The sequence below is a fragment of the Gavia stellata genome, chromosome 6, assembly GCF_030936135.1.
Source record: "Gavia stellata isolate bGavSte3 chromosome 6, bGavSte3.hap2, whole genome shotgun sequence".
Classification (NCBI taxonomy): Eukaryota; Metazoa; Chordata; class Aves; order Gaviiformes; family Gaviidae; genus Gavia; species Gavia stellata.
This window is the reverse complement of record NC_082599.1, coordinates 39,564,213-39,589,877: the sequence shown is the minus strand read 5'-3', so window position 1 is coordinate 39,589,877 and position 25,665 is coordinate 39,564,213. Positions and strand designations below refer to the sequence as shown.

General features: G+C 41.3%; 1 protein-coding gene across 1 annotated transcript in view; it reads left to right on the top strand.

Annotated features, from left to right (window-relative positions):
- Positions 1–1,126: 1,126 nt before the first annotated feature.
- RFTN1 (raftlin, lipid raft linker 1) overlaps positions 1,127–25,665 on the top strand; it is a 97,308-nt gene continuing 72,769 nt past the window's right edge. Inside the window, exons 1-2 of the mRNA XM_059818858.1 lie at positions 1,127–1,181; positions 11,519–11,674. Coding sequence (XP_059674841.1) covers positions 11,530–11,674 — 145 coding nt within the window. The 5' untranslated portion in view covers positions 1,127–1,181; positions 11,519–11,529. The remainder of the gene's footprint in view (positions 1,182–11,518; positions 11,675–25,665) is intronic.

The following is a 25,665-nucleotide window of genomic DNA, read 5'->3' as shown; positions in this document are numbered from 1 at the left end:
TTAATGGGTCGCTTTGCCTGGAGGGCAGTAGCAACTGGAGGCCTGTTGGGTTTAACACCTTTTTCAAGGACCTGGAGGAGATGACCGGATCCACTGTCGCCATGTTTGCACATGACCCCACACTGGGGGTGCAGTTGACAGGCTTCAGGGCTGGGTTGCTGTCCAGACAGACCTGGGCAGGCTCAAGGAACAAGACAGCACGAACTTTTTGAAATTTAAGAAGGACAAACATCCTGCCTCTGGGAAGGGAGGGCACCTTGCACAGATCCAGACTGGGGACTGCCTGTCGGGGTAGCAGCTCTGTTGCAAAGGCTGTGGGGGTGTTGGTAGGCAGCAAGCTGACCATAGCCTACAAAGACAACAACAGCATGCCAGTAGCTTGGAAAAAGTGATTATCCTCCCATTCGGCACTCATTAGGGCTCTTCTAGGCCACATACTGTGTCCAGGTGTATCATTCCCCCCTCACAATCCTGTGACGAGAAAGCTGTTGACAAGCTGGGACAACCTCAGTAGAGGGCCACCAAGGCCGGGCCTGGCGCACCTGCCCTGCAAGGAGAGGCTGAGGGAGCTGAACTTGTTTGACCTGAGAAGGGAGCACTTGCCACCACCTGAGGGAGGATGACAGAACCGGCATATTGAAAGGAGAGGTTCAGGCTCGCAGCCGGAGGTGTACGCGGGGCGGGGGCTGAGGCGGGCTGTGCGTGAGGGACTTCCAGCCCTGGCCTGCAGGCGGAGCAATCCCCTTTCGGGCCGTGTCGGTGGCGTAGGCGGGAGGCGCCGCTGCCCCTGTCCCTGCCTCGCCACGGCTCTCGCTGGGCGCGGGGCTCGGCCCCGCAGCTCGGAGGAAGAGGAAGTGGCCGCGGCCCGAGGCCGGCCGGGCTCGGCGCGGAGCGGAGCTGCCCGGCAGGGCCCCGCGGAGGCGCCTCCCCGCGCCGTGCCGCCGCCCCCGGGCGGCGCGGCACAAACTTTCTGCCGGGCAGCGGGGCCGTGTGGCGGCGCGGCGCTGCCCCGGCACCTCCCTGTCGCGGAGCCGAGGGGGGAGCGGCCCCGGAGCGCGGCGGGCGGGCACGGGCGGCAGCTGGAGGAGGAGGAGGAAGCACTGTCAGTGGGGCTGGCCGTCTCCGCCCGCCGGGCATCCTTCAGTACCGCCGGGCTGCGCTTCGCCCGCCGCCTGTCCCAGGTACTGCCGCGCACCCGCCCGGCCCGGCGGGCAGACTTGGCGAGGGGGCGGGAGGGAGGCCCGGGGCCGGTTGGGGGTCGCTGCCGGGCAGGGTCGGCGCGGCAGAGCGGGGAAGGCGGCTCCGGGGCTCTGACTCGCCTTGAGCCTCTGGCTCCTGAAGTTGGGAGCGGGGCCCGGGCTGGCCGGCGTGCCAGGCTTTGGAGGGGCTGCTCGAGGCTTTCACGGGGGCGGGGGGGGAGGCACTCCCTCCCGCCTTCTCCCCAAGCGGATTTCGGTTTGTGCAGCGCCGATAGACCGCTGCTCCGAAGGGGGCGGCGGTCCCGCCCGCTTCGGTCCTGCCGTTTGCCGAGGGGCCCGTGCGGAGCTCGCCGCGCTGGCCGTTAGGCCGGGGAAGGCGGCGGGGCCGGCGGGCGGCGGCGTCCTGTCAGGCGGTGAGGAGACCCCCCGGGCCCCGCCGGGGCGCTTGCGGGGACCGGAGGCGGCGTTGCTGAATATCGCTTCCAGCCAGCGCGGTTATTCGTGTCCAGCCAACGCCGCGGTGAGGCAGAGCGGGGCGGGAAAGGAGGAGAGCTCTGAGAGGAGCCGGGGCGGGTGCCTGCCTGCTGCCTGCCTGCTGCCTGCTGCCTGCCTGCGCCCCCAGCGCGGCGGCGCTTGTCACATGCCGGGCACCTGGAAGCGGCGGTACCGCGCCGTGCCATCGTGTGGCTAGCTGGGGTTTGTGATTTTAGACTTATTTTCAAAGGCTGGGCTGGATATTGCCTTTTTAAGTCCGCGACACCGTTTCAGCACGTTTTTACTACAAAATAAGGAGAGGTTGGCGCGACTATGGGACAGTAGTTGTGTATCTGAGTATGAAATACATCTCTCTCTTCTCTTTATCTAAATTCTTGTTAGAGCAACTACTTCTCATAGCCTGTGTATTTGTGGAAAAGGGGAATTTAGTTGGATAGACTTTTAGAGCTCTTCTGTGATACTTCCAACTTGGTCAAATAATTAATGGGAGACATTTGTTCTCCATTACGATTGAGCATGCTTCACTCCGGAGTGCTGCCGGCTCGGACCAGGGGAACAAGCTGAGCCAGAGGCTGCTGTGTGGCAGGACAGGGAGCATTGCTGGAGTCTTGTGGGCCTGGTAAGGGTGGCTCTTGTGCTAAAGTGATGGTTGGATGTAAAATAACAAAAACTTAACTATACCTGACAAAATGTTCTTTAATGTTTTCAGCCAAAGTTTTGAAGCTACGATATGATTGTATACTACGATATGATTGTATTTCTATTTTTATTTCTGTAAAAATTAATAGGAGGATAGCTAACATTGTCAAGACATAGCTGATCTCCAGTTTACAAGGGGAAATCTTTTTGTACATCTGCTCTGATGTTTTACTTTTAATGAATCCAATCCATTTCAGCTTCTGGTATTGAATAACAAGTTACTGGCAATAACCCTCCTTTTCACAATACTAGCATATTGTGTATTTAATTTGTGTTTTTTCTAAGAAAAAAAACAGTCTCAGAATGAAGGGTTATTTCAGGAATCTAACTTAACCTCAAGTTAGTTATATTAGACAAGGGGCTTTCCACTGCTTGAACACTGGCATTCCCCTGGTCTGAGGGCGAGAATGCAGCATGCTATGAGTATATACAGCTGTGATTAAATACCTAGGGGAGTTCTGAGCTGTGGTACTGGGAAACGTACATACCATATTGGGTATAAGGAAGTGGCCTTAGAATCTGTGGTGGAAAAGCTGATGCCACAGCCTTTCGAAGAATCAAAATAAATTAAATCTGTATTTTTTTTTTAAATAATTAAAAAAAAAAAATCACATTACCATTATTCCATCCCCCAACTTCATGTGAGATCCCACAGCTTCACAGCTGGCTCCAATGGTCCGCTTTAGCTCTTACCCCAAATTGGATGGCCAGGTTTTTTACTCCATGGCAAACTAGCAAAATACAGTAAGCATAGGACTGTCAGGTCTGTCTACCTTTGTGTTTTGCCATGGTTTTTAGTCACTGTTCTTGAAGCTGCTGGGCATACATTGCAATATGCATCTGTTTTTCATGTTGGTTTTCTGTGGTTTTTAGAGTGGTGTGAGATTAACTTTAAAGGAAAGTTAGATTTCTGTCTAATGTTCCTATGTATGCTTCTGTAGGGTCCATTCGGTCTTTAATTTACTAGACAATAAATGTTAGCTCCTATAGTTTCCCTTGAAGTTCTTGGGAGTAGTTCTCTAGTCCTTCTTAGCATCTCAGTAGTCTCCTGTCTTCACATGGAGGCATCTTGCTTGAACATTTGCAGCCATGGTATTTCAGAAGAAATTTTACCAGTACTTTGTCCAGTGATATTAACAGTTCTTTATGTTGACCAGAAATACCCTGCCTAAGAGTATCTTGTAGAAATGTGTGGTACCATCTGAATCTTTTGCTGTACTGAAAGACAGCATCATGGTATTACTAAGTGTTAAATCTTTTGGATGAGCGTTATAGGGTGATGTGGGTGGGGTGAGGAGCAAGGGTCTCTCAGCAACCTTGTGTTCCTCAGATTGCTCCCCAACACCAGCACAACACTTGCCTTACTCCTCCAGCAGTTCTCTCTGATCCTGTTTGCTTTTCTTTCGCCCATGTGCACACACAGGCCAACCAGCTTTGTTTCCCTAGAGAGGGTTAAGTGCAGCTGGTGGCAGCCCCTGGTTGTGGTCAGGGAGCCTGCAGAGGTAGCCCGCTGACCTGTAGGCCCAGGAACAGCACAGAGGAAAGTAAGTGTGTGTTATGCAGGGCAGCAGAGTTGAGCCCAAGACTAGTGTTGTGAACACCATAATCAAGACAATAGCATGTAATAATATTTTGTTGAAATCATGTTATGACTGTGGTGTGTTATTTGACGTGCTGCATACTAGGGCTGTGCTTTCTTTGTGACTTATGAATAAGACCTATCAGGGTAGTCTGTTCTAATTTTACTGAATCCATATAATACTTATCCAGGTATTATTTTATTTTCTTCCTAAAGCTTAGCAAACTCTTGAGGCTAGACTAGCAATTGTCTTAATTGGCGAAATTATGTTTTCCTCCTTTTTTCATGTAGGCAGTACATTTTCTTCTCTCCCAGGGACATGGTACCAAACCCAGTGCAATAGTTTGTTTTTTAATTCTAGTGATTGGATCTGCAGTTCATCATGACAGGTCTTCCAGAGTTCTTGGTATGAGTCCAAATTAGTCCTCGTGATTTGTATTCTGCTTCCGTTTAGTTATGGTATCTTTGGCCTCTCTAACTGGGCTTGACTTCTGGCACATTTCACTTTATGCTGGTGTTTCTTGATCCGAGACTGTAGTTTCCTCTGCTGAGCTTTTTTTCCTGTCCCTTGAAAGCTCTCTGCTTATTCTACCTTTCCTTCTTTATTAGGTAATTCATCTCGCAGGGTCTGGAAACCTTCTTATGAATTCTCTTGTCACTTCCTTGGGTTACAAATTCTGCAGATATTCATATTGTAGTTTAAACATGTTCCAGACCTCCCCTGTGCTCATGTTGTCCGACTTTTCATTCCTGTTCATCTCACTAACAAGTTCCCTTAGTTTTTGAGATTTGCCTTTTGAAATTGAAAACCTTAATTGCAGCTTTACTTGGGTTGCTCTACCGTTTAATTTAAATAAAATCAATCATAAAGAATAAATCTGGCATTATTCTTTCACCAACCTTTCTATATGCAGAGATTTAGTTATCAACTGCAAGTCTAAAATCCTGATAGTGCCAGTCAAATTGGTAAGTATACAGGGAGAAAATCAGTCAGTTGTGACATCCGGCAATAGGTCTGATTTATGGTTAATTGTTTTTTGTATTTTCAAAATAAGTCTTTCAGGATCTTTTGAATTTCTTAGTAAACATTAGTTACTTAAACAACTGATCCCTCACCGCAATAATTTATTTTTGTGGGATTTATTGAATATACGCTTACATAGTTACCTGTATGGTAATACTCTTGAAAAAAGACCAAGTAGGTATCTCCTGGTAAGGAATTTCCCTCTTAATGGTGTAATCTCACAAAAAGCCTATATAGTGGTAAGCCAGGGTGGGGAAAAATGGGGATATGTCAGGAGCATGGCTCTGTTCTGAGAACCTATAAAGGATCATCCTAGCATACTATTCTTCTTCCTTTGTTTACCTGTACAGCCAGTTTGTCAGGTCTGGTGTTTTTAATCCTCTGCTTCAGTTATGCTTCTCTGCCTGGTGTTTTTTTGTATTGTTATTCCTCTTCTGCTTTGTTGCTTTAACTGTGCTAGGAAAGGGACTTGGCCATAATTTGCAAGCTCTCTCAGGGTTTGTTTAGAGCTGGATGGGGGACTAAACACTGGTGTTTTGTAGACTGGGAAGGATGCAAGAATTAAGAGACCACATGCCAGCAAGTGAACTGAGCTGAGCATGAAGTGCTTATTATTTTGAAAATGGAAAGGTCAGGATTGCAGGAGTGAGGGTTTAGGAAAATAAGTGCCTCTCATTACTGCACAACAAATGTGAAGTCCTGTAACTATTTGTGAAAGCCTTCTAGCATCCCTGTGAGGTAGCTAAGGATTACCCATGGAAGGAAGAACCAGGATGAAAAGACTTAACCAAAATCAAGAGAGAAAACCTCTTAATACATTTCAGCTATTGTGTTTTGCTGCTGCACTCGCCAGTAAGAACACCCTATTCCGTAATTTTGTGAAAGGAACTTTAACAGCAACTTATGTATTTTAAAAAGCTTACAAAATGAGGTCACTAGTTCTGGATAATAAATTTAAATGTGTTAATGCAAGCAAGCTTGTTCTCACTAATTGCGCTTAAAAACAAGATGACAGTAGCGTAATCTGTCTGTACAGCACATTTTCTTTGGATGCCATTATAAATACTAAAATTACCTTGTTTCTATTTCAGGTGCTAGTGTATTGTACTTACATGTGTATTAGACGATACATGAATACTCAGTCTAATGCTATATGCTTAGCAGTTGACTCCAATACTATATGTATTTAAAAGAATTGTTTAGGAAGTCTTTTCAGATCATCCCTGTAAGTAGTCATTGACACAATGCTTTCCATAATATTGTTATAGTTGAAATAAACTGTTTAACCAATATATACTTAGTTGATAAACATCCCTTAAATTACTTAGTCTGGTAGTCTGTTCAAGCTTCCATTAGCCATGTGGTTCTGTTACGTTTCAGTGTAATTTTCATTATTATTCCTTGAAGATAAATTGTTATGGAGTTTCATGAAAGGAGGGGGTGATACATCAGAAAATGAGCTCCATTTGTTCCCAAAAAAGCCCCAAACAAAAAAATCAGATAGAAGGCAGGGTTTTTTTCTTCTCTTCTTTGTGCCCTTTTCCTGCTGAAAAGGAATCCTGGGGCCTGAGCCACTATTATCAAGAAAGTAAGTTGTTAGCTACATGATACTCTTTTATGCTAGTTGTTCTTCTTTGCTAATTCTGAACCTGTTGTATTTCACCTATGTTGAACACAAGCTGGTAAAGTGAGAAAGCAAACCCAAGCTGCAGAGAGTATTTTAACAGAGCTTAGGTTCAGAGATGATGAGTTGAAAACTTGGCAAATCTCTAAAAGAGCTATAAAAATTCCTTTATTTTATTCAAGATACACATGTTTTGATGGATCACGGAGGTGCTTAAAAATGAAATACTGTTTTGTTTTTTTTTTTCTCTTGCTGAGCACAATTTGTTGCAATTTTTTTTTTTTTTTTCATGGCAAAGGCTAGTACCAGTTCCAATAAAACTTGCATTGGAAGAAGTATTCAGGTCATTTGCCATGCTGGGGTGGGTTTCTCTCCTCTTCCTCCAGACACTCCCCAGAGTTCCTCTACTCTTAAAATGCATGACGAAGGACAGTACCAGGGAGGAGGAGGAGGCATTGTCGTCATCAAGAGGCTTAATCTGTGGCTTGCAAGTTGGGCGTTTGCTTGGGATGTACAAAATTTTTGAACTCAGTTTGGAGAAGAAAGCTGCTTGTTTTCTAACCAGTGGGGGCCTTTGCTGTCATTTACAAGATGAACTTAGGAATTAATTGACTGTAGGTTTTGCTGTTGTTCTGCAACTCATCACAGCTTCCATTTTTCATGTTTCACAAAATTAAAATGAGATACAGACTAAAAAAAAAAAAATCTGTTGTTAGATCTGGGTTTCAGTTCTAGTTTTATCATCACGTGGCTGAACACAAGAACTATTTTAGAGATTATCAAGATCATCGAGCACGCATAAGATTAATTCGCAATCTAAGTGAGTTTGTGGACAGAATTATTTTTTCCAGTGTGTGTAGCTGTAAGAGCCCATAGCTAAATCTTCATTTTAGTGGTTAATATTTTTCATTAGATGTTATTTTTGTCTCACTCAAGGTATTTCTTGTAAATATGGAACTAGTGAATTGATAATGAAATTTTACCTTAATGAAAAAGAAATGTTTGTCTTAGAACCTACTGCAGAGCAAAAAATACTTGAAAATTTTGCAGTGTTTTTTAAGAATTGTTTTTTAATTTACTCTACTAAAAAGTGAATATTAGTGATAATATTTTGTTTTAATACTGAATAAAAAAAGTAGATTTCATGTGTGGGTATAGAAAGCCAGAACAAATATATGTAGTACAGTAACCTTAAGCATCCCTTATAGCAAAACAATGTACCTGCTGAAAAAGGGGATTGAAGTGGGTTTAGATTACTTTGAATGCATCAGTGATGAACATTTCTTACAGCACTTTTTGGTAACTTCAATGTAGAGAATTAAGAAGGTGAATAATGTCCTGTTGACAACTAGATCTGTAACTGAAAAGCAAGGAGGTGTTTTCAGATGAGGATGGAAAGGCTCTGAACAGCACTAACTTTGCTGCAAAGGAAAGGAAGGAAGAGGGTAATAACTATTAAAAATCTTTGGAAAGTTATAAAGCAAGCTGTCCCAGTAGGAAGTTTGTGGGATAACATTGAGCAGAATTTGGTGATTCAGTGATTACTTGTCATACACACGTCATCAGTATCTATCATCAGTATTCATACATCTCTGGAATTTTTTTAATACTTAGACTCCTGCATTAAAGCAGAAACTTTTACTTCTTAAGATTTATTTTCTACTGCTGCAGCACTTGCATCCTAATTACTGTGGAAAAGATTGTGATGTTGTGAAACTTATTTTTTCTACTGATACCTCATTTTTATTCAAGTGAAAGCATCCTTTTCCATGTGTGTGCTTTAGTAACATAAATATAATTGTCCATACTTAACGAAATGTGGGGAAGTATTTATCCTCGAGGATACTAACTGAAGTTTTAGCCAAGCAGCAGGAAGGTGAAAATTGGTCTTCTGGTAAGCAGTCACTCAGTGAATTGATACAAAAAATGTACGTTCTCGGTCCCATGCCAGGTGGGCAGGTATCTTCATACTGAATGACTTGTGGGTTGGCACTGTTTACAGAGATCACTACTCGCATGGGCAATGAAGGTGGACTGGTTTTCTCAAAAGGGCCAAGGAAATGTTTGCTAGAGAAGCAGAGGAGAGTGTCTGTGGCTGCCGCTGGAAGAGCAGGCTTGTATTTTCTAGCACTTTCACCCCAATTTAGGAAAGAATGCAAAACTCTCCGTGATGTGAAATACTGAGTCCCTAAGGCCTCCTTCTGCAGCCACCACTGTCTGAAGAGTCCTGTGAATTTCAGAGTCTTTGTTTAACTAAGGGTTGCAGGCACTGCTGCTTAATGACCTCTGAAATGGAATTTTTTTCCCTTACGAAATGCCATACTGTATACTTAAGATGTGTAAGGATTACTGGGCTGTCACTGAAACGAGAAATTTGATACACTTGCTAACACTTATTGCTATCTTATTTCCTTACTGTACAGAGTGTTAAAGCACAAGTATACTGCTGGATGTGTTCCATTACAGACCATGGAAATACTCACAGTATCTTGTTAGGCACATTAATATACAATATACATTTATATATTAAAATAAGTAACATTTTAGACTTAAGCAAAAGAAAGAAGCTGCTGTATATATGAAAGAATAATCTTTTTTTACTTAATAGTATCAGTTGTCATTTAAAAAAAATAGTAGAAAGTATCATTTTGGGAACAGAAAAAAATCTTGAGGGTTTTTAACCTTAAATGTCCAAAAAAAAAAAAAAATCCTGAAACCTAGCTTTCATTTATAGAAACTGTTAAAATAATGTAGTTTTTACTTTTCTGCCAAAGTAAGCAGGGAAGGTTGTTATCTGTTGGATGACTCCCCAAATATTTAAAGTTCAGGAATGTGTATGACACTGTCTATTTTTCTTATTGCTGCAGATCTTCTCAGCAGATCTTTCTGCTTCCAGTTTCTGTGTGATCTAATATTTACTATAGTATTTTTTTAAAGTTTAATGTGTTGGTCAGTCCTATTTTGATATATTTACTAGTGACTTTATAATAAGATGTAGGTGTGCACTTAATGGACTTTGCAGATGGTGTGAAGGTGGATGGCATTGCTGAGCCTGGAAAGACTTCCAGCTCTTCCAGGGGTGCAGGAGAATGGGATGAGATGATTATTATTGAGTAGTAGAAATGCAAAGGAATAGAGCAAAATTATGGGGGATGAGTTGGAAACTCCTCAATTAGCTGGGTTGGATAAAAATAAAGAGAAATGGGTTCTTTGGCTACTGGGAAGCTGACAGTAAACTGTGAATGTGATTCAGATGTGACTGATGGTTTTAGGCACAGTAGGCATATTATTTGCAGTAGAGATAGGGAAGCATCAATCTTATTTTAATAGGCCTTGTTAAGATTTCATTTTGAGCATATGGTCACCTTTGTTCACGTAGAGAAATGAAAACAGGAGCAATGCAAATGAGAGTGAGTGGGGTGATGAAGGGAGCAGAGAACCTGTCTTGTACTTACAGGAAAGGACTTGAGTATGTTTATCCTAGCAAAATATGGGAAAGGATTTGGTAACTCTTCATAAAAATGATTTCACAAGGAAATATGAGGGAGGGCCAAAAATATAAAAGTTAGAGTACAATATAAGTATAAATAAATTTCTATGAGTAGATTCCAAATACACTGGGGCTGAAATTTGGACTGACTTTCTAACCATTTGGGGCATGGAGCTGTGGCATAAGCTTACAAGCACATCTTTGGAGACAAGGGAACCTGAACTAGTTTTTCATTCCCCACTTTAGGTTTATTAACTGTCAAGGTAAAGGCAGCCATAGACTGTGACTGAAGTTTTTCAGGTGCTCGTTGCTATCTGTCAGAGGTTGCAGGGAGGCTGAAACACCGATCTTTGTGATGCTTCAGGTAGCGTGTTTACACTGAATGGATCCCATGTCTCAAAGTGTCCAGGGTGGCCTGCAGGAGCCCCTCTTTGTCACTCAGTGTTTATTCTATTCTGCATGTCCCTCCTAGTCCCTGAAGTATGAGTTTCTCCATATAGGCAGAAGTAGGATGTTGGGTGGAAAAACCTCAGGTGCCTAGCTGGTGTGTCTCTTCTCGTACTCACTGCTGGCTGAAATAATTTGCCTCAGTCCGACCAGCATTGTTGAAGAGGAATGAGAGGATTTGAATCATCTTGAGTATTTTCATCAAGCAATTCTTCCATTCTTTCATACCCAGATGAGCCATAATGTGCAGGATATTGAGAAACATTTAATGCAAGCAGAAATGGTTGTCAGGAGTAATTCTTTAAAATGTTGTGGAGTGGCAGCTTATTAAAGAGAACCAGATTTATCTAGTCCAGTTCTGTAGTTACATGCCTCTTCTAGTTTGAAGATGGCTTCTATAAAGTGCCGTTATTTCCTGTGGCTTACCTGAAAAAATGAGGTGGATGGAAGTGAGGTAGTTCTCTTAATACTGGTATTTCTCTGCAAACCTGCTTTTTCCATTTAATTACAAGTCTAGATATTAATTTTAATGTTACAGAGATCTGTGTAAAAGATAATACTATCTGCTCTCATAGTAACTGCATATACAGAAATTATTGTTAAGTTGTCAACCCTTACATTAGCAAACTATTTTGCATTTCCAGACACTTTTTATATAGGAGTATGTGTCTTCCAAAGTATACTGCTGAATATGTTTGAAAGATGCAAAATACATGCATTAAACTGTCAATTTTCCAATGAAATAATAGCATGCCTGAGGGTTGATATGAGTGGTATATACTTCAGTTACTATCTGAGCATTTATTTAATTATACTATTTCATATAGTTTGTAGGTAGCCTGTATTTAAAAACTAAAAATCACTAATGTACTATTGTGGTGCGGAAACTGGAAAGAAAAAAACCAAAATGAATGGTGTTTATGCGTTTTCCCTTTTTCCTTTCCCTGCCTCTCTGTATCAGGAGTTGCTGAAATGGGTTGTGGATTGAACAAACTAGAGAAGCATGATGAAAAACGACCTGGTAATATCTACTCAACTTTGAAGAGGCCCCAGGTAGAAACCAAGATAGATGTTTGCTATGAGTATAGATTCCTGGACTTCACAACACTAGATGATGGTAAGTACACAGTATTTTTCTTTAGTTTATTTTCTATTCAATTTAACAAATTAATTGCTCCATAATGGTTTTAGAATAGTGCATGTAATAGTTAAATTTTTAAAATGTCTTTAGTTTCTTTAAGTAAATTACTTCCCTTCAGTCATAATGCTTACATGCAGAGATCTTACTGAGAATTTTCTGTAAATTTTTAACCTTAGATCTAGTTGTAGGTTCTCAGATTTTAGGTTCTTCTACCCAACTCCCCCTACCCCTTTTTTTTTTTGGTTATTCTAAATATGGATGTTTGTTTCCTTAATTTGCATTTTATCCAGGTTTTATATAGTAAAGCAATTCAGGTCTGCCAGGTATCTGGTCTTTTTTCTTCCTCCCCTTCTGCTCCCTGTGCTCCCTCAGGAGTATTTTGAGAGGTTAAAGTTAGTGTTTTCCGTTTTGCTAACTTACCTTAAATAACTCTTATGCGGTTACAAATACTTACAGTTGCACACAGGTAGGTCGAAACAGGATAGCGGGAGACACTGAAGATCTAAAACATCAAAGGGGTAAAGGTCCGGTCTTATGCAATTTTTACCTTTTTTTTTTTTCTGTCTGAAATAGTCTTGCTTTAATTCACACAACAATCCACAGATACTCCATTTCTTTCCTTCCTGATTGACATCAAGCATCTCTGACAGTATGGCTCACACCATTGCTTGTGCCCTCTTTCACTTCAAAATTAGCCTGTTCTACAAGCGATTACTCCTCACACCATTTGGAAATCTGAAGCTTGAGCAGAAGGCTGGGACTTGCTTCCTGCTATATATAAAACAACGCAGTACCAAAATCTGTTATAGATAGCTGGCAGGATGCCAGGTAGAGCCTCTATGCTCTTGCCCTGCAGTGCATTGCTACTTCTCTTGTTTTGCAAGTCAGGTCAAAGGAAAAGCCGAGGTGGTACGTCTCTCACTGTGTGAGACACAGAGCTGCTGGTATGTCGTTTGCTGTGATGCCTCTCCAGTTCAGTATGTTCAGCCCAGAGTAATGTGAATTTGTTGTTTTTTAAAACTTGCTGCGAGTGAAATTGAACCTGGAAAAAGGTGGAGGTTTGGAATAGGTGGTTGGACAGGAGTGCGCTTCTGTAGGCAATGTGGGAGCTGAGAAATGTTGTCTTGGCAGACTTATCTTAGTGCTTATCTCCCATACTCGTGGATTCTTACATTTTTTTTGTTACACTAATTGGGATGCACTGCAGTTATTGAAAGCAGCAAACAAATGGGAGAGGAATATTTTTCATGTTTATGTATTGCAGTTGTTTCTACATTTATGTATTTTTGTTTCAAAGTGAACAGTTTATGTCCGTTGATAGTTTGACAGCTTTTACTGAGTTGTACTGCACATTGTGTCATTAATGAAAATGAATTAATACTGAGAACACATTTCTATGGGCTTTTCTGGGATGCACATCACTGTTCTGTCTGATTGCCTCATAAGCTTTAGTGTGTGCATTCTGATACCTCATGAAGTCTCATCTTTGTCACTGTATGGGGGAAGAATCAGTACATGTGATAACAACGTCACTTGCCCCAGGCACAGAGGATGTCTGGCTTGGAGCAAAAAATTAAATCCAGACTTTACAAGTCTGTAAAAGCATACTTGTACGTTTTTCTTACTCATCATTGATTATTATGATTTTAGGAGGCATGGTTTTAAAGAGACTGTGAGTAGAAGTACTTTTATCAAGCTCTTTGGCTTGCCAAAGAGTGTAAGCTATCCAGCTCCCATTGAGTTCTGCTTTGGCATGTTGTATCCCCATCATGCTGGTCTCTGAAGATGCCAGTGGATAGGCAGATGAGGAGGGCATGGAGCTGTTCTTCCTGCTCTTTTTCCTTGGTACCACCTACGACTATGTGTGCTTAGGATTGGCAGGGCAACAGCTTGTGGTTATGCAGCTCCCTCTTTAATCATGTCATTGGCTATATGAAGGCTCATGACCCACTACGTAGTGTTACAACATTCCAGGTTTTTCTCAATGGTGACAGCATCACTGGTTCATTTATATTTTTGCTCAGAAATAACCTCTGCAGATAACCAGAGTTAATAATGAGTGTTTCACCTATGCCTGTGTAGATTCAGAGGCTTCTAAAAGTGAAATGCTCACAGCTGTGTAAAAAAGAATATTTGGATTGTGAAGTCTGTCTTCTGTGAATTTACTTTAGCCCTTTCAGTGTGTGTGTGTGTATATATATATATATATATCCTGACATCATTTTTTCCACAGGTTTTCTGCTTCATTAGGTTTTTAGAATAAGGCATGCTAAATTATGAGTGGCTGCAGGGTATTTTATTGTATTCTTATTCTAGGCCTTATTTACAACACTAGTGAGCCTGGCTCTGAAGACAGGTACTCATTTTTCTCTGGGGCTTTTCTGTAACGTTTACAGCTCTGATAACTGTATGTCTTGCAAGCATTTAATCTTAATGGTGAGAAGGATGGGATTATCTTCATGTTGCAAGTGGGAGCAAATACACAGATTACTGCCAGAAGTTTTCCAAGTCCTTAGGGTTTCTTCATGTGTTCTAAAAGCAGCTCTTGTTGACTTCAGACGTAAACGTGGATGCTGGTCACATTTGCAGTTTGGAACTGCGTGTATTCTCTGATCTGATATCCAGATAATCAGAGATCACTTCCAGAATGTGGTGTACGTTTTAGCTGCAGTTTCACAGGCAGCTAGGTGGACGTAAAGTTTTTTGCAGCTATATGTGGGAAGATACTGCTCCCGTCTCTCGCCTCCTATCAGCTCTGTGACTTGATTTAACTCGTGGGTCTGGCAGAAGGCTATGCAGTCTTCTTGTTTGGTTATTCTCTGCCAGATCACTGTCTTGTGGAAGGGTCTGAAGAATGCTGGAACTGGTAGAAATGATGGGAGTATGCAGTCAGGAAAAGAAAAAAGATCTTCTTTAAATCAGCTCACAGTTATGAACTCATTCCCTTAGCATCATTCTGTTGAAAACAGGGATAAGATACTGTCCTGCTGGTCATTTCTCTGCTATGTTAGCCAGAAACTTAACTTTTCATGCTTTCTGTCTTTGGTTGCTGTTTACCTTCTGACATACGCAGCTGAAGGAATGTAAGGAAATATGCTCCTTTATTATACATTTTTATTAATTTCCAAACTTGAGCCTTGCTCTGCACTGATGCAGATGTCCAATGGAAAATAGTGTTTGATCACTTAAGTACTGTATAAATAATGCGTAGATGCAAAAGACAGAATTAAGGTTGCAAGTTTAACCTTCATTCTGATGTTTCCCCACATTACAGAATTGACATGCTTGGAAGTAAAGCATCTAGAGAAAGATTTCCCGAGCTTTCAAGGAAAGCAGGCTATGAAGAACCCATCAGTTTCCATCGTGTGCCACAACACTGATAATGTGCATGGTTCTTCAGAATTAAAATGGTTAGACTTGTCAGTGTCCTTTACTTCTTGAGCAAGTGTGATAATTGATAGTAGCAAAGGGTTATCATCTAGTGTAGATTGGCACTTGAGGAATAAGGAGCACTTTGCTAAGGCATTTCAAAACCTTGAGGTGGGTATGCTCATTTTGAGTTGTTGGGTTTATAATGTCTGCTTATGAGCCTTACCTTTCTTGTTTCTGCTAACTTGGCCTCTTCCAAGAAATCACAATCTGTCTTCAGTGTTGTCCCTTGACAGTGTCATCCTGTGCTCTATTCTTTAGTCATCTGTACTGTCCAAAGCTTGTGGGCTGCTGTTCTCCCTCAGGTAAAATCACACCAGATTTCACCCAAATTAAATTGATAAAAGCATCATGTATTTTTACTTGTCAAGAAGACATGAATAGGTTTGTAAATCGGATGGCTCATTGCTGGATCAGCAAAATGCCAGAGGAGCTGCAGAGGAAGAGCAGCATCTTTCCCCTGTTGGCAGCAGTGAGCTGTTAGGTTGCCCTGACTGTAACATGTAACTTCATTCCTGATGTGCTCATCCAGCTCCTGAACTCTACCCACCTTGCTGTCAGCTCATTCCTTCACTGAGTCAGTCTCACTTGCCACTGTACAGTCCAGTCCTGCATCATCTCCATCTTCAACCAGTTTCTTCTGACAGGTTTCTACTTTCAGTTATTTCTTCTGCTGCTCCCCCTTTGTCGTTCTGTCTCAGAGTCCTGATGCTCCCAGTGGTGGCATGCAATGGGTGCAGGTAATGCCTCGGAGAGGGTGCACGCTTTTTTAACAACTTACTCTCAGTAGCTATATCTGCAGTTTGAATGGTCTTCTAGCTCTCTGCTGGCTAATCCTCACTTCAGAGTTGCTCAACTGGATGTCTTCCTACTGACTTTGAGACAATACTAATGCTTAGCAGCAATGATTGAATTTTATAACAATAAAAAATTGAGGACAGTAAAAGGGAGTAGCATTAGATTAATGTTGCAGCAAACCTTTAGCTGCAAAGCCAGAAGAGACAAATAAGGGTCAATGTGTATATACTTCAGGTCTTTACCTGAAAAAAACACGAAAAGATTATATCACCACCCCATCCCTCCCCCAAAAGTAAAAAGTTGTTTATTTTGCATCCCTCTGTGTATAAATAAAAGGAGGTCAATAATGGTCATCTTGTACCTCTCTTAGCTCCAAGTGTTACCAGAAGTAAGAGGTAAATGGTGAGTGAACCTGAGGAGGACATGTGTTGACAAATGGAATAGCCTTAATTTAGAGCAACCATGTTTTCAACGATGGCTCCACGGGGCAAGCTGTTTTGTTTTGGTATTTCATTTGAAAGAGAAATACTTCAATAATCTGCATTCCTTTCCTGCTCTTATCTGATCTACTTATTTTGGAAAACTTTACTTGCAATGATAGGTCGTACAGAAACGGAGCTCTCCTTCTTCATCCTTTATTTCTTTTCTTCCACCGCTTTTCAGTTATGATGATCTTCTGAAAGAAATGGGGAATCTGATAGTTACTTATCTCTTCCCTTCTCCTCAGAATACTGTAGAGTTTTTTCTGGTATTTTGGGGTTGGGTGTTTTTTTTGTTTTACTGACTTGATTGGATTTTTTTTGCTTTGCTTTACATTCCTGTAGTAATTCATTGGGCTGATGAGTTACGACAGGTTTTGGCCTTGAATAAAGTTGGCATGAAACATATGCTAGCCATGTGATGAGAATGAAATGGGGATATAAATTTTTTTAAACAGGGAAAGACTATACTCTGAACAAGCCGTTTGTGCTGTAAACCCACTAAAATCCAGATGTTTTGACAGACAGAATGAAAAATAACAATACTTCACATGTCCCAAAGAAGTTCTTAAGTTATAACGTGAATACAAGGGCGTATGGTTTTTATCCTTAGTGTCAAGAATTTGTCTCTTTAGTAAAAAAAATCAAAATTATGAAAATTATTTAAAAAGGAAGGTTATTACATTTCAACACTTCTACTATTTTTTTGCTTAAGTGTTGTAAGTGGTGTTGTCTAAGGATGTGCATTTTACCAGAACAATACTCCTAGTATAACAAATTCACTACACACATAAAACCTTCTGATCTGAGGCATTTTTTTGTGTGTGTGTGTGTATAGGTATTTATATGTATGTATGCATGCATATATAAAATTTGAAAGTGTATCTATCTTTTAAGTTCTGACAAGCTTCTGTATACTACACAATAATATTTTGGAACCAGTTACACTGCTCAAAAACAATTGTTAGTCTTATTACAACTGCTATGGCTGGGCTTTTGATTGATTTTTTTTTTTAAATTGCTTTTTTCCCTAATAAAGACACAAATAATGTGTTAATGAACCTTTATAAAATGCATTATTATTACAATCCATAGTTAAAGAAGCATTTCAATATGGACATATTCTTAATTTGGGATTAAATTTAAGTTGTGTGTAGGCTTAAATTAATAAAACCCCTCAGTTTCCCCTCAGAGGGAGGAAAGAAGAAGTCTAATTGGAACTTGGAAGTGTCATGCACTGAAAGTGCGAGCTGAGGATAGAGAAAGCATTTTTCCTATGGAGTATGTATGCATTTTTTATCAGGAAATTTTGTTTGCTACAGAAAGCAATATTTGTCTTTGACTTCAGTGCTTACCATCTCTTCCTATCGGTAATTTTTATATTACATTAAGCAGTTATTTGTGCCTGGCTTCTGCTTTCTGTTTCTCTTCACCCTTCACTTAAAAAAAACCAAAAAAACCCCAACCAGAAGCACGCATCAAAAACAAGCAAAAACCCCTGCTTCTCTGAGCAAGTGGCTGTACATCTGAAAAAAGAACAAACCTTGCAACCCTGCATTTGCAGGTGTTACTATTTGATTTAAGACTAGTAAAAGCGATTGTTTCCCCATTGGTGAAGTTATTTAATTTCCTGTTTTCATTTCTGTAAGCAAAAGAACATAAATGATATTAGCAATGGATTACTTCTGCATAGCCCAGACTCTGCTAATACTTCCCCTTCGTTTAAGCTTTGTCCATGTGCGTATCCTATTCAACTTAGTTGGATTATATGCACTTGAAAATATGCACATGATAAAAAGAATCAGCATAAGCCGTTTGCTGGATCTGGGCTTCAGTCCTCTCCATTAATGCAGACATGAAGAAACAAAATTTTTTTGGCTTCTCTTGGTATTTTGTTTCAAGTGAGTTACAGTCTGTAGTAATATGTAACCCTTCAGGACTTGCCACTGTAAGTCACAGCAAAATGAAATGTTCATGCTGTAGCAGTTTATAAAACTTATTTGTGTGTCTTGGGAAACTTGCAATTTGACATAAAAGGAGCATTCCATATGTCAGTAGTTTAATAAATGCAGTAAATTACATCATAAATGTAATTGGTTTAAAGAATTGTTAAGAATAATTTGAACTTCTTTACCATAGTTGGCTTTTTAATAAAGATGCATAACTCAAAATCTGTTAGGCATATTCTAGTTTCTAAATACAAGCTTTGCTTTCCATAATTATTGTATATAGATCCTTGTTATGGTAGACTGTATGCACACATTCTCTCTTCTATATATATAAGCATATCTGTATCTATACATCAATAATATTTGTGTATTACATATGTGCATTTATATTATTCAGAGGGGTAATTCATGAGGATATGAACATTCAATCTTTTATGTTTTGCTTTATGACTGCACTGTACAACTGAAAGTACAAAGAGCTTTATCTAAAGTCATATCATGACTGTGACAGAACTGGGAGTAGGTCCTGGGCAGTCAGATCATGGCCTTCAAAACACCTTTCTCACTGAATCTAAAGCAAGAAGCTGGTCAATGTTATGAATTAAATTTCCTAGCCCATGTCTTAACAGTTATATACCTGCAAAAAAGCTGTACCTTTCACATATTTTCAAATGGAAGAAAAAAAAATTTTCTGGTATTGCCTGTCTCCTAAAGATCCAACTGAACTGTGGCACTGCTATTTTGTGCTAGAATCATACATTATAGGCTAGTTGGAAGCTTAGAAACGATATGGTATGTGTATTAGAAGTCTCAAATACGTTAAAGAGCACTCATATTATGTAGTCTGGAATGGTATTTTCAACTTGTGATTGAAAACACAGTTTTCTTTTAGATGCTTTTGTGGGATCTCACCCCAAGTACATCTAGCAATGTAATAGCCACTTTTTCTACATGGATTTTGCATATGTAGTTGGGCAATGGGTGTGTGTAAGTGAAAAATGGACTAGGAAGAGAAGGAACATCTCCAGGATGTTTTTTATTTATGCGTGTTCCACATTGTGAAAAAAATACGGGTGCTGCAATAGTCATGTTTATACTAACTTTCCTAGTCTGTACCCATTCTTAGACTGAAGAATGGGTAACTGTAATACTCCATTCTTACCATGCAGTTATTGATTGTACCTGCTGTGTTAGCTGAAGCTTCTTCTTAAAGTAGTTATGCATACCGTACATCACACGTACATGAATGTTGTAATTTACTTGCATCATGGAAAAATAGTTACAGATCTGTCTAAAAGAGCTCTGAAATTCCAAGAGAATTCTTCTATCAGCAACTCAGGAATTGCACATGATCTTTCTGAGTGGCTCTGTCTTTTCTTTTGCCTCTGGCTTTGCACATTTTTCCAATCTTCATGTGGTTTTCATCCTCCTGATGCTGTTCAAGAGCCAAGGAGCCGGACTTGGCAGTCTGCAAGGCTGGTAGACAGACATTTCTGATGGAATGGTGAAATTCTTCAAGTCACAGAGGCTCTATCCTGTTTTCTCAGAAACAAAACTTTTCTTGTGTTTAACTGGAACAGGAGATCACACAGTGGCTTTCAACTTTGAATAATAAATGCCTCATGGTTTTATTATGGGAGAGAAGTGATTAGAAGTCATCTCTGTAGTAATCTACTTGGTCTTTTTATGACTTGTTACTACAAATTCCTTGATGTCAGCCAGATAAAAGATGATATACAAAATCGATGCAATATTTTAATTTTAATGGCGTTCTTAATCATTTACTGTGTAAATAAGTGTTGCTGTTTGGCTAAAATCTCATGCAAATGAAAGGTTTAGAATTGGTTAATCCTGAGTGGAGGATACCCTCTTTGAGAGAAAACAGGAATTGTTGGTGTTAGCTGCTCTTGACTGTGAGAAGTTGCTTTTCTTGATCATACTGAAAAGAAAACACTGAGTAGATGTACCTTGAGTGTGTGGGATTTTTTCTGTTCGCATTTATTTTTCTAATCTTCCTATATGAAGAATAAAGAATCTGTATTGTGATGGAAACAGTGTGGACACTTAGCTATTTCACATAACCTGTAACAGTGTCTTGGTGGGTCAGACCCAAGGGTCCACATAGCTCAGCACTGGCTGGAAGTATGGGGCTGTGCATAGCTTAAGCCAGTAGTGTGGTGCAAGAGGAGTAGACAGCCAGGTTGGGGCAGTTACTTCTGGGGAGTTTATACTGCACTAAATGCATTTTGAGGGGTTTACTTTGGACTAGAGTTAGTGTCGTCCTGTACACTGAACATCCCACTACATGTGGCCTGAAGGAAAGGTATCTGACAAATGTTTGCTCTATGGCTTGCAAGCCCTTCTGGGAGCCACTTTAGGAGCTGCCATTTTGTCCCAATGTCTGTCTCATGCAGATGAATGTAGCTTGTCATTGCCTCTGTCACGCTTGTAAAGAGGTTTAACATGCAGAAACAAGTCTAATTTCTGTTCCTACTTCTGTTCCTGGTTTGTTTTCTGTTCCTGCTTTTTCATACATGCTACCATTGCACCTGCTGCCTGACGACTTCTCTAGACTTTTTTGCCACTGGCCAAAGAAAGATGGAGTTGAGGATGGAATGATGAGCGTTCTCCTCTAGCTGTGGTGGCTACTGTGTGAGCACACCCCAGGTGAGCTCACTCTTTCCTGCTTCCTTCCTACTTTTGTCTGAGGAAGACATGGACTGTGCTTTCTTGAGTTTTCACTCTTCTGTGTGCTCTGCCCTAGATCACTGGAGTGTACTATGGGTGTGGGATACAAGGTTGGACTGGTAGGGCTAGTGGTTTCCTCCTTGCACTGAGGATAGTGTCGTGGGTCAGAACTTGCTGTTGTTACAAGCTACTGCCATGACTTTGCCATCACTGGATGAAATTTTGGGAGTCCAAACCTGCTGTCACAGGTGTGGCTGTCACCCTATGGAGTCCCATGATTGCAGTACCTATTGGTCAGTGGCTAACCAGTTTGGGGAAGGAGGGCAAAATTTGCAGTGGGCAAAGTCACGATCAAGGTCTGCAATGCCATCCTCCAAACACTGTTCCAAACACTGCCCTTGCAGAGAGGCACAGCAGAGCTGACTATCTAAAAGTGAGGAGGTTCGCTCTTCTCCTGGTGGTGCCTGACCATTTATCCCTTTTAGATAGGCATAGTTGCTTTGTCTCTCCCCTGACTCTCAAAGCCTGTTTTGACTTTTTCTTCATGTTGGCAGATGCCTTTGGCTGCTGGCTCAGTGGCCCTCAGGAAACCTAACAGACTTAGGACTGAGTTGTTCATTAAGGAAGAGCATAGCTGAAGAGTAGCAGCAGCACACCATGCAGGAAGAGGGAGATTGAGGATGAATCTTGTGCCCTCCTCTTCCGAGAAGTGACAAAGGAGGGAGAACTGACAAAGGGAAGAGTGCCTTCTGCTCCCCTGGCTTGGAGAGGAGAGACTTTTAAGGACAAGGAAGGGGAGTAGTACAGGCTGATTAAGTCCTGCAGTAGGGAGATTAGCTCTCCCCTATTCTGAACAAGGAAACATGTATCTCTTCCTGGGAAGCATCTGTTCCTTCCCTGCTTTCCTTTTAGCTTGCAGAAGAAATGGCCTGCCAGTCCTGTTCCTAGGCTTTTGGCTGAAGCACCCTGTTCGGAGCAGGACCATAACCTGTCAGCTGCTTGATAGGCTGTCAACACTCAGCTGACATGTCAGCTCATAAGAAGCTCCAAAGGGTCTTCATAGCCAGAATCCTTCAAGCCTAGAAACTGCCTCCACACTCTTTTCCACAAAGAATGCATCAATCAGGGTGTCTGTCAGCCTTGTGATGAGCTATAACATCCCTAGCCCAGGCTTTCTGCCATAGTTTTCCTGCTGCTGCACCTCAGAAAATGCGGGTGCGTTAGGCTTCTTGGCTGAAAAAGTGGAGTGGAAGGCACAGCTGCAGCTAAACAGCAATGGATCAGCAGAAGAGTTCAAGTAACACCTTTGCCAGCTTTATTCTCAGAGAAGACCACATGGCCCAAAAGTTATAAGGAAGTGAAATGCAAAGGAGGGAAAGTGGGGTCTGGAACTTCTGTGGGAGGGACAAAGATAGGGAAAAAGGGTGATGGGGTGCTGATATGTCCTACGCCAGAAACGTTCCCCGGTGGACCTGCACGTCCAGAGGATTAACTGGAGCAACAACTAAACAGCAGAGCCCAGCTTGGGCATCTGGCACCGCACCTACAGTCATGGGGAGAACATGAGAAGTATGCACCCTGTTTGCAGGCTGCATGCTGAAATCTGGAGAAAAAGCAAGTCTGTACCCAACATCCTTCCAGTGAACAACCCATCTCCCCTACAATGTGACTCCTCCATGCTGTGGGCTCTCTGCAGAGGATCACACACACACAGGTGAGAGGAGTTTCAGGAGTAGGACCATGTTGCTGCTGCTGCTCCCCTAAGGGGATATATGACCAGGTGACTTCTCGTGAGTGCAGAAGGAAAGGGAAGGGCACTGCCCTAACGACCTTTGCCACCTATTGCTATGTCTTCCTGGCCTGGCTGGACCCATGCTGTTGTAGGCCATGGGCATGGACGCCCCAAACATTATGCATAGTGCCATTGTTGTGATGTTGGCCACTGTTCGGACAGGGAAGGGGCTTCACAGCAGCATCTCTCTGTGTCTGGAAGCTTAAGAGGGTTGTGTTAGTGTGACACTTCATATGCTTCACTCAGTTCACTGCCAGGGTAGATGTGGGCACTTGTGTACAGTGGGAAGAGGAGACAAGTTCTTCAGAAAGGAGGGGGCATCAAGAGAAAGTAGAGCAGATAAAATAGGGAAAGAATATCATGGGACAGGAGAAGCTGAGCACAGAAACGGAAAACCCTTAAGGGTGATGGGTGACAGTAAAAGTGGAGGGACAGGTATCATTTGACTTGTTAAGTAGGAAGAGAAGGCATGGCATTGCATGAGTTTTCAGTGTTTTGGGAGCCTTCTATTGCCAGAGGTGTGCCTTTTTGTTGTGTTGGTATCAGTGAAGCCCAGCTGTGGCTGTCATTCTGACAAGATTTGCTATAGAGTTCTGCCTGAATAAAACCCATGGTATCATGCATGGGCAGGCATGTGGTCTTGTACTGAAGAAGACAACTTATATTTCTGGGTTCAGATCCCTTTTGTGTCTTTCATGACAAGTTGTTTTGATTTTTTGAATCTGAAAGTGACATGAAAAACCTCCCCTGAGTGTGTTAGACTTATTTCATTACTGAACAGGGAAATGTTACTTTAAAACTTAAAATGCTATAGTTTCTAGGAAAGATCAACATTTGATTTAAATTTTGTCTGAAGAATAACCTGAGAACATTCGGGTAGTTTATCATATCTACTGTGCATGGAAACTGCAGGATTTCTCATTTTCTGTGCCCAGTTCTGTAAATAGGTAGAATTGTTGCTTTAGCAACAAGCATAATTGTGACTGCAATTTAAATTAAGGTTATGAATATTGTACTCAGCAAAATAATGTAGTTTGCAAACCTTAACGATTGTGTCTCAAGTGTTAACTGTTCTTCAGGTTAGTATTCTTACAGCATTTGCGTGGATTTTGTGTGTGAGTGCCTGATGTGCATTTTCTTTACCTTGACTTCATACAAAGAGAGGCATTGATCCTATGTCTGTGATAGTGCATTATCTACATGAGACCTTTGTTTCTGTTTTGTTTTTCAGTGCCTGTATGTATGTGCAGAAGTGATAGGTAGCCTAATAAGTGTTCTGTCTGTACAAGATGTAAACGTACTGCCAAGCAAAATCTCAAACTGGGCCCGGTATAATGTGCCTTTTTGCATTAGGTCTCAGTTTAATGCTGCATTCCAGGTGCTTGTGACACCTGCTTGCTGGTTCATGGCCAGTCTGCAGCAATTTCAGAACTCTTCAATGTTATTTCTTGGTGAAATACTGTTCGAACATTACTGTCTTACAGCCATAACATATTACAAAGCTGATAATGATTGATCCAGGCTTCCAGATTGTGGCCTTCTCTTTGAGTGATGAGGCAGTCTGGAAAAATGTTCATGGCTCATGTGCAGGACAAGAACTTACTAGCATTTGCTGAGCACTGTGCTAGTCTTGCTTCCAGTTCCCAAGCTAGCTCCTTTGGCACTCGTTCAGTTATCTTGGCAAAACCCTGGCATGTGTTGTATATTTTTGCCCTGTATCTTAAACACAAGTCTCAGTGACTTGGTTTCATCTTATTGCAGTCATACAAATATGATATTGTGATATCCAGTGATATCATATATATATGATATCCATATCATATCCAATGATATCCTGGACTTAAGAGGAGTCCAGGTGACGTAATTACTGCATGAAATTGCAACTTGCTTTCTGTGATATATCTTGTACACCCAGCAAACTCTTGGTTTGTGTGCAGACATGCTGTTGCAAATGATTTCATACTTGTGACACACTGTGCTATATGATAAACTTAGGATCAGCAGCAGTGTGAGGGGTTTCCCAGATATGAGGTGTCATATGAGAAATTTCAGCTGAGTCTGATGTTTACTCAGCTGCTGTAGCTAACTGGCTTTTACTGGTAAATGGTAACCCATGCATTGTGATAAGGTCTTGTACAGGAACTGTAAGTTTAAGGCTTTCCAGCCAATTGGTTTTTGCAAAACCTGCTTATTTCATATAAATGGAGCTCTGTTTAGTTGAAATTGTAAAGAACTCTCAGCTTCCTTCCTTTCCTTCTCCCCCCAAATAATCATCCTCTCAACTTGAGACTTGCACTGATTAGCTACAGATTCTTCTTGAAAGAAACAGCCCTTTCAAGGGGAAGAGAATATCATTAAGCCTTTGCTGTGAGCTGCAGCTCTTGATCAACACATGAAAGACAAGCTTGACAGTCATCAGGTGAGTTAAGAACTGCAAAAATATTACCTGTCTCTGTTAAACAGTCATCAGTTGAAAGAGTTCATCTCAGTCTGATAATACAGAGGCTTTCGCGTACTATGTGGCATATAAAAAATTAAAGACATCAAGGATGTGAGAAGTCCTAAAGATGCCATGTGTTTCCAAATGAATTGATAAAAGGCCTTAAATCTGAAAGAGAATGAGGTATGAGGTATGAAGTTTACAAGTAAATAGATGGAATTTTGAGAAAGTTAGAGATAAGCCAAGACATGGTTACTGATGAAATATAAATAAACAGCAGCCTAGTGCTGTAGTTCCTTGGTTGCTAAGCCCTCTATTGGTGTTCTTTTATTTGAACAATTGTTTCCGGAATTTCTTAACAACTGATATAAGAATTGACAAATAGTGCTAAA